The sequence below is a fragment of the Cebus imitator genome, unplaced genomic scaffold, assembly GCF_001604975.1.
Source record: "Cebus imitator isolate Cc_AM_T3 unplaced genomic scaffold, Cebus_imitator-1.0 Scaffold21, whole genome shotgun sequence".
Classification (NCBI taxonomy): Eukaryota; Metazoa; Chordata; class Mammalia; order Primates; family Cebidae; genus Cebus; species Cebus imitator.
Window position 1 is genome coordinate 5,131,693 of NW_016107336.1, and position 9,770 is coordinate 5,141,462.

Here is a 9,770-nt window from a genome sequence, read left to right on the forward strand (position 1 = left end):
AGACATTACTGAATACTGACAGCAATGCTGCTATTAACCCAATTTTTGTTTCACAGAAAAATGTAGAGTCTATGAATAACTGATTTGTTACGAAAAAAGTAAAAACTGATCCTCACTTTGCCAGAAGGCTTTGGATGCATTAAGAAATTCAGGATCCTCTTCACAAGTTCGCTGTTTACACCTGATCTCTCCAAATCAAGAACCTCACAGATGCTCTTTAACATGGCATTTCTAAATCTGAAACAGAAAATGAAAGAAACCAAGGTGTTAATATAGGAAAGCTTACAAATGTTCTCCACAATACAAAGGGAATAGCCAACCAAACTGGCTCGGTTACACACATTAAAAAAAGTGGCCAATGTTTCTCTGAATCTTGCTCTTAATAATCATGACTAGCACACAACTAAATATGATTAACAATTAAAAATACCATTTACCATTTAAGTTGTACATGCAGTATAAGAACAAACTAAATAAATTAACTAGATAATTAAGTACAATGTTTTCAATACTATAAAACTCATGGCCTTGGTAATTCTTCTTCAATTAAGTATTATATTTTCCCCAACAGCATTGCTACTATGTTTCAATGCAAGAATAGGTAATTATCTTTATTATTTGAGATCTTAAGTAAAAGGCATTTAATAAACAAAAGCTTTAAGAATATATCATCTTGCTTGCATTATCATGAAGAACATTGTTTCCATAAAAGTGATTATCTTCAAAACAGTTTAAATGGTTTAAGCCATTTAAACACAGTGGCTGACAGCAGACAGGAATGGGAAAGATTACTACATTCTCTTCAGACCTTCTGAGTTTTGCACTCTAAATGATTAACCTGTGTGTGTCGTTCTTTGAGGAAATAATTTCTTTACGTTTTCAGTAATTGGCTGGGCACAGTGGCTAACTCCTGTAATTCCAGCACTTTGGGAGGCTGAGGTGGGCGGCTGACCTCTGGTCAGGAGTTTGAGACCAGCCTAGCCAACATGGTGAAACCCATCTCTACTAGTAATAATAATAAAAAAAAAATTAGCTGGGTGTGGTGGCCCATGTCTGTAATCCCAGCTACTCCAGAGACTGAGGCAGGAGAACTGCTTCAACCTGGGAGGCAGAGGTTGCAGTGAGGCAAGATTGCGTCACTGCACTTCAGCCTGGTCAACAGAGCGAGACTCTGTCTCCAAAAAAAAAAGTTTTCCGTAATCTTTTGTCTTTTTCTAACAGATGGGGTCTGGCTATGTTGCCTAGGCTGAAGTGCAGTGGCAGCCATTCACAGGCACCGTCCCACTACTGATCAGCATGAGGGTTTTGACCTATTTCATTTCTGACCTGGGTTGCCTGCCTTGGCCTCCCAAAGTCCTGAGATTACAAGCAGGAGCCACTGTGCCTGGCCCGAATGTGATCATTTTGGAAACGTTAAAAAAAATACACTTAAAGCATGTTGATCAAAATATAGTATTTATAAAAATAACTCACTTTTTCAACATTTCTTCCTTTTTTTTATACTGGACACTTCCTTTTTCAAATGGAAAGCCACTGAACTGACCCACATTCTTCTTTAATGAGGACACCTGAAAATGTTTCTTATTAATGCTATTTATTACCCAGTAATGTACACAAGAAAAAATTCAAAGACAATTCAAAGCCAACATCTTTATTTTTATATCTGTGTGTAAGTCACAGTACTGGCTCAACAGTCAACCAATTCAATACTGGTTTAATATTCAACATTTCTTGTTCAAAACCGAAAAATATATTTCTTACTAATATATTTACATTATAAAAATCCTACAAACTTAAGTCTCTGAAAATAACAATTTGAACGAATTTTCATTGGGGAATTTTTACCACAACCAAAAGGTATCTGATAGTACCAGGGGATGTGGAAAGCTACTACTTAAAAAGATATCCTTTTCATAAGTAATAAAGTTACTAGTAATATTTCTTCTTTTTCAAATCAAGAAGTAAAGGTCTTTATTCTTTAAAAGAAAAGTGAGTACCACAAAAAGTTAATACCATTTACTAGTTATCGGACTTGTATAAATGAGATTGGTTTAAAGATTAAATGAGATTAATAGACATAAAAATAAATTACGTCATGTGTCAGACATTCTGGTCTACTTTAGACATTCTAACACCCAACTTTACGTTGCCCATGTACAACTTAAAGCAGAGTTTTCTCAATTATATAAAATATTAAGTTATATGTATAGTATAACAACGATCCTTTAGTAAAGAACTATCACGCAATTTACCAGGTATTTGCTCAAAATGAGACACAATTATACCAAATCACTTATTCTGAATGTCCAGAAAATACAAAAACATGAATTTCTTTTAATACATTTAAAAGTCACTAAAACCATCACAATTTGGATTTCATAATTTGAAACTTCAGTCTGGAATAAAAACTACTACAGGAACAAGGGCCCTAGAGCTGGGCACACTGGCTGATACCTGTAATTCTAACACTTTGGGAGGCTGGGGTGGGAGGACTGCTTGAGCTCAGGAGTTTGAGACCAGCCTGCGCAACATGGCAAAATGCTACCTCTATAAAACATAAAAAAATTAGCCAGATGTGGTGATGTGCACTTGTGGTCCCAGCTACTCAAGAGGCTTAAGTGAGAGGATCACTTGAACCCAGGTGGTTGAGGCTGCAGAGAGCCATGTACTGCACACTGCACTCCTGCCTGGGTGACAGTGAGAGATCCTGTCTGGAAAAAAAAACAAACCAGAAAAGACAGAGTCCTGGATATTATAATCCCAGTTGCTAATACCTAGCTACCCATCCTGTGATAAATCACATAGTAAGTATATATCTCAGTTTGCTCAGTCATAAAGTATGAAAACTGAATCAGTGGACCACTAACATTTACAGAAATTATGATTCCATTGCGAAGTAATATATAAGTAGGTTAAAAGTGTAAAAAGGTCTTACAGTGCCTGGCCTGTTGTAAAGCAGTTTGTGTAGATTTCTAAGTTCATCAGTTTTCTTCTTACTTAGAAAAAAATGTATCCTCTCAATTTCACAAAGTTTCTGCCCCTTTCCTAGAAAAAAAAAATCATAATTAAATACCTATTGCTTATTAATACATTTACAAATTTAATGAGAATTATTTTTACAGCATAATTTACATGTAACTCTGCTCCAATAGAGCAAATTAAATAAAGTATAAAACACTACTTTGCTGATACTGAGCACTACTAACCATCATTTTCACAAATTTAGGCACTTTAACCATAAAATGAAAGGAACCTAGAACATACTTACCTTGTGCAATTGTAAATGGCTCTCTCTGTAAGGAAGAGACTTGCATTGTCAACCTCTCCACTTTTTTCTTTTCCCTCTTGCCTTCAACAATGAGACTCTTTTCTGGAAATTAATTTAGTATTTCTTAATTAACAAAAAGCTTAAAGATTATACCAACTTTGTTAGATACGCATGTACAACAAAGTCCCAAAACCTAATACTTCATTCCTCTTCTGAGTAGGGTTTCGGGAAGCAAATGACAGAAAAGATCAAAACACCTGGTAAGTTAATACAGCACCACGAAAATTTTTTTAGAGTAACATTTTACTTACCTGGCAAACTCACAGGGACTCATTATTTAAAAAAAATAATTAGAAACCAAACAAATTTTTATCCAACTAAAATTATTGCAATTACAGTCTAGTCACTTCAGTTGTCAAAAAATCTAGCTCTGTTTAATCTTTGGACATAATTCTATTTAATAATTGTGATTCAAAGTTTGCTATACTTCAGAAATAATCAAGTTTAGACTGGCAGATTAAGAACTTCAAAAGATATATAGAGAACAATAATAATTTAGTAAACTGACAAAAGAGACACAAAGACCTCCAACACAACAGCCTGAAGTATCAGGATAAGACGAAACTCTCCAAGTTTACATTTAACACAATCAACTAGGAGAGCACTACTTTGTAGTTTATGAATAATGTTCATAATGATGGCCATAAATTACTCTGAAAAAAGTTAAACTGTTTAGTCCAAAACACAAGACAAACAAAACAAAATAAAAAAACTATGGCTGGGTGTGGTGGCTCACGCCAATAATGCTAATGCTTTGGGAAGCCAAGGCAGGAGGATCGCTTGAACCCAGGAGTTTGAGACCAGCCTAGGCTGAACATATTGAGACCCTAGCTCCATTAAAAAAAAAGATCTAGAAAACAAAATTCAAATTTCAAAATTTGAAACATTAAGTTCCATTTATCTAAAATAAAATCACTTTTGGAATCAAAAAAAGTTAGATAAAAGAATATTATATATTGTTGGAGGTTCTGCCATTTATTCAAATGAATGCCTTAGTTGTACAAAGGTGCACTCAGTCCTAAGAGGGCATAAATGGATGATTAAGACTGTACATCTTTTGAAAGAGATGCTACTAAAGAAATGAGACATAAATATATGCCAATGTAAAAGATAACAAAACATCGTAAGAAAGATGTAATACAAATAAATTGCTGTGCACTAGAAGAAATTATTTCGGGGATAGGGAAAACGGAACAAAGCATTGTGCTGGCCTTTAAAGAACTTAAATTTAGTAATGTAAGGATTTGCACAGAAAGACTATGTCAGGACAGAGCTATCAACATGTATATTCTGGCCATGTTGCACAGAATGAAGAGCAAGCACACTAAAACAACCCCTACTATCACTCAACTTCATCAACCTAGTAATTTAAACTATTTGCTTGCCTCTAATTACCAAATACAAGCTAATGGCTTCCCAGCCAATCTCCAAGCCACGGCTTTCTTCTGAGATTCATATTAACTAATATGGTCTCTCAATATCTGTGAGGGATTGGTTCCAGGACTATCCTCAGATGCCAAAATCCATGGACGCTCAAGTCCTTATTTTTAAAAAATGGTGTAGTAATTACACATAACCTATGAACATCCACCCATATACTTTAAATCATCTCTAGATTACCCATGACTAATACGACTTAACTAATATGTAGATAGCTGTCATACTGTATTGTTCAGGGAATAATAAGAAAAAAATCTGTTCATGTTCAGTATAGATGCAATCATCCATTTTTACCAATCTGTGGTTGTCTGAATCCACAGATAAGGAACCCACAGATATGGAGGGGCAACAGTATCACCTGGCAGCTTCAATTCATGTTCTATAGGTATTTAAACTCAAATCATCCAAAAGAAAAATCATAATCATCTCCAAACTTGCTCACTTCATCAATTTTTTTCAGAAAACATTAATACCATCCACCCACCTGCCAAAGACAGAAATCTAAGAGTCATCTTTTACTAGTCGTTTCTCTCATTTATCTTTTCCCCAAAACCGCTGCCAGTTTTAGCTAATCGGACCCCTTCTTTAGGACAGACTTCAGAGAATGTATGAGAAAGCCTGGGTGCCTGGGCAGAAGCCTGCTGCAGGGGTGGAGCTCTCACAGAAAACGGCTACTTGGGGCCAGGCGTGGTGGCTCATTCCTGTAATGCAGGCACTTTGGGAGGCAGAGGCAGGCAGGTGACTTGAGCTAAGGAGTTTGAGACCAGCCTGGGCAGCACAGTAAAACCCTGCCTCTATAAAAAATACAAAATACACAGGCATGGGGAGGAGGTGTGCCTGTGGTCCCCGCTACTGGGGAGGCAGAGTCCAGTGAGCTGAGATCGTGCCACTGCACTCCAACAGGGTGACAGAGTGAGGCCCTAGGAGGGGTGGGATGGGGAGAGGGGAGGGGGAAGAAATAAAACTTATACTAGAGCAGGGTAGAAGGAAATGGGGGAGGTGAACCCCTTTGAATCACTATCAAGGTTCCACTGGCTAGTGGAGCTGTGGGAAGGGGGCTGCCACCCTCCAAGCTCCAGAACGGTAGAGCCACAAGCAGTTTGCAACCTGAGCTGCCCAAGGCCTTGGAACCCCTTACCCCTTGAACCAGCATGGCCTGGATGCCACACATGGGAGTATAAGGACATAATTTTGGAGCTTTAAGATTTAAAGACTGCCCTGCTAAGGTTCAAACTTGTATGGGGCCTATTGGACCTTTCTTTTGGCCTTTCTCCCTTTTGGAATGGGAATTTTATCTAACGCCTGTACCACCATTGTATTTTGGGAGTAAATAACTTGTTTTTCATCTCACAGGCTCATGGGTGGAAGAAACTCATCTTCAGATGAAACTGTGGACTTCAGACAGGATTTTTGAGTTAATGCTGAAACAAGACAAGACTTTGGGGGACTACTGTGAAGGCACGATTGAATTTTGAAATGTGAGAAAGACATGAGATTAGGGGAAACAGGGATGGAATGAGATGGTTTGGATGTTTGCCCCCTCCAAACTTCACGTTGAAAAGTGATTCGCAATGTTGGAGGTGAGGCCTGGTAAGGTAAAGAAATCATGGTGGCAGATCCCTCATGAATGACTTAGCATTGTAACCCTTGGTGATAAGTGTGTTCTCTCAAGTGTTTGTTGGTGTACACCTCTCCCTACCACTTGCACCCACTCCCAAATGGGATGCCAGCTCCCTCTCTACCTTCCGCCATGATTGGAAGTTTCCTGAGGCCTTCATCAGAATCTGGTGCCCTATTTCTTTGTACTGTCTGCAGAACCACGAACCAATTAAACCTCTTATCTTTATAAATTACCCAGCCTCACCTCAGGTATTTTACAGCAACGCCAAAAAAAAAAAAAAAAAAAAAAAAAAAAAAAAAAAAAAAAAAAAAAAAAAAAAAAAAAAAAAAAAGCCTAATACAGCAAGTATTTCACCTTCTGGCTTCTATGATGCCTCAATACTTAAACATTCAGGGTTAAGTAGAATAAAAATTTTCACAATTCTACTTGTCCCACAACACCTCAAATTAGTAAAAAGGACAATAAATCAGAGCTATAATAAACCTGTCAGGGAATAAACTTTTTACAAAATCATGTTTTAAAAAATAATTTATCTAGAACAAAACATAGGATGCTTGGCCATGCAGATGGTTTGTGCCCATAATCCCAACACTTTGGGAGGCAAAGCGGGCAGACCCCCTGAGGTCAGGAGTTCAAGACCAGCCTGACCAACACGGAGAAACCCCATTTCTACTAAAAATACAAAATTAGCCCAGTGTGGTGGTGCATGCCTGTAAACCCAGCTACTCTAGAGGCTGAGAGAGGAGAAACGCTTGAACCTGGGAGGCGGAGGTTGCGATGAGCCGAGATCGCGCCACTGCACTGCTGTCTGAACAAGAGCAAAACTCGTCTCAAAACAAACAAACAAACAAACAAAAAAACCTCAAAAAAACAAAAAAAAAAATGGGATTCTTCTAACCACCATTGTCCCCCAAGAATTACTGTGTTGGTCATTTACAGTATAATTACATGACTTCTCTAATTTTTTCCTGACATGAAGAAAATTCACCATTTCTTTGGTATCTTAACCTTGCCCCCACAAAAAGATTAAAATACAAACAAAAAATTGGAGAAAAAGTGCAGACTCTGGCTGGTAAGGAGATAGTGCAGCCAATTTTGTTACTATATTAAAAATAATTTTTAAATAACATACTATAAATAACATACTATTAAGCAATCATTTACATAAAAACTTATTTACATAAAAAAGCCATGCTTGACTTAAGTCCTTCTTAGGGCACATACCACTTTAAACAAACAAAAGGCACACCTTGTAATCTTAACCCAGATTGTGACCATTGGCTGGTTGAGGCTTAAAAAAAAATCTGGGTTTGGGAAGACAGCTTCAACCTCTTCCCAAGTGTGGCTGACTTGAAGCAATATAAGAAATAAACCCAGACTTGGCTAATATCAAAGAATGCTAAAAGGTGCCACTTTGATTTTTAAATGGCTGGAAACATGTCAATTGGCGGGTACACTTGAAACAGACACTGCTGCATCCTGGATAAACTGCCACAGCACACTCCTCAATGCCGTCAGGTTTCTGTTTCACCCCTCCAGTCAAATCAGGGTTCATACCGCCCTCTCTTAAAGCAGGCTCAGTTCCGAAACCGAGACGTTTAACTTTCAGAGTTCACTTTTCTCATTTTTAACTACTTTCTCAAGTAGCAACAGCTTTCACCGCTGTTTGCCAGGGAGAGAAACTTTTTGGCAGATGCAAAAATATTTCCAAGTATTCAAATACTTCCAGGTCTAGCCTACTTAACTTCAGTCTTAACGGGCTGCACTAAGACCTTACAATAACATCGAAAGGCAACAGATGTGTAACGAAACGGACAAAATTAGAACATCCACTTAGCAACTTCAAAGGTGCACACACGGAGTTAAAAAAATCAAATTCAGGACCTACAAACTTCCCGTCAAATGATGAAAAGTTAACGAGCATTTAGAGCGGGCATAAGTCAGCTGCACTCCAATACATCACTACCGCTCTAACAAATACTTTAAAACCGGAATACACAAAGTTAATTCTACGCAATCGCTCAACACAAAAGCAGATAAATTGTTCATGCATTCTCGCTGAAAAATCACTCCTTTATGCCTCTAAACACCAAAAGAGCAAGAAAACTGTTTCCTGGGTTGGGGGGGACTTCGGTCTGAAAAACCCATCATTTGGGATGCAACTCCCCCCACCTTTTTCCTCCTCCTCCTCCTCCTCGTCGTCCTCGTCCTCTTCCTCCTCGCTCTCCTCCCTGGGACCGGGCATTTCGGGTTCCTTCTCGGACGCGGGCTCGGCGGGGGTTCCCTCTCCCTCTGCAGGAGCCGAGGCAGACATGCTGTGAACCTGCGGGCGGGGAGAAAGCCGGACGTCTCGGTCCCCCTGCTCTCGCGGGCAGGACCCGGCGGCCACCTTGAAGGATGCAACCCTTCCCGCGGGACACCTGCCCTGAAAGTTGCCTCTTCCCGTAGCCGGGACGGCAGCGCTCAGTCCCCAGGGTCCGCTTCCCTCCCGCTCCGCCCGCCGCCGTCCAGGGATTCCCGAGGCGGGAAAAAGCGCCCGCGGCCCTGGCGGGCGCACGCCCGCTCGGCCTGTGCCGTTCCCAGCCCGGCCCGGCCCGAGCTGCCGGCCCTCCGCGTCCCCTCCCCCGCCACAGGCCGCCGTCCAAATGGCTGCGTCCCTCCCCCGTCGGCCGCGGCGGGGCGACCCGGCCTCCCGCGTCCCAACGCAGCCCTCACCGCGGGTCCTGGCCGCCGCGGGCCTGGCGTGCGAGGGCACGAGGAGGTTCTAGGAGACGGCGGCGGCCGACGCCGAGGAAAGGGCGCGCGGACCGCTGTCTGGCGTGACGCTCACGCCGCGCGCTCGGCTTCCTAAAATCAACAAGATTTTCAAAATGGCGGTTCGGGAAGGAGAGCGGGAATGCGGCGACCAATCAGGGCCGCGAGCTGGGAGTTGGCGGGCGCGGGGCGTGGGAGGCGGGGCGGCCGGGCGCCTCCGCGGGAAGCCCAGGCGGGCCGGACTGCGAGGGTCTCCTCGGCCGCGGAAGGAAGGTTGCGCGCTCCGGGCTCTCCCCGGCTGCGCCTGGTGTTCGGTCGGCGCTCGGGCCCTGAGGTGCGAGCGGGCTGTGTCCTGGGGGGCGGGCGGGAGCGGGAGGTGAGGCGGCCTGGCCGCGAGGAACGGAAGGACGCTAGGGGGCCTGCGTGTTTATTGTCTCCACCGTCGCTTCCCGGAAAAGATGATGAGTAGTCCCGGGCCGGGGAGGGGCGCGGCGGTAAAGAAGTTTAGAGATCCCCGAAGTCGCTGTCGACAGTGTTTTTCCGAGGTGGAGGGGAATTAATCAGCGGTCTCATCAATGCCCCAGAAATCATGCTGGGTGATATATAACTCCCCAACCTGCTGTATTT

The 9,770-nt window shown here is 41.8% G+C and overlaps 1 protein-coding gene across 1 annotated transcript in view; it reads right to left on the reverse strand.

Moving 5' to 3' along the window:
- Positions 1-9,288, reverse strand: part of DEK (DEK proto-oncogene) — a 35,838-nt gene extending 26,550 nt beyond the window's left edge. The window contains exons 1-6 of the mRNA XM_017521655.2: positions 9,105-9,288; positions 8,562-8,712; positions 3,269-3,370; positions 2,936-3,045; positions 1,474-1,568; positions 117-237 (exon numbers count right to left, since the gene is read on the reverse strand). Coding sequence (XP_017377144.1) covers positions 117-237; positions 1,474-1,568; positions 2,936-3,045; positions 3,269-3,370; positions 8,562-8,703 — 570 coding nt within the window. The 5' untranslated portion in view covers positions 8,704-8,712; positions 9,105-9,288. The remainder of the gene's footprint in view (positions 1-116; positions 238-1,473; positions 1,569-2,935; positions 3,046-3,268; positions 3,371-8,561; positions 8,713-9,104) is intronic.
- Positions 9,289-9,770: the final 482 nt, after the last annotated feature.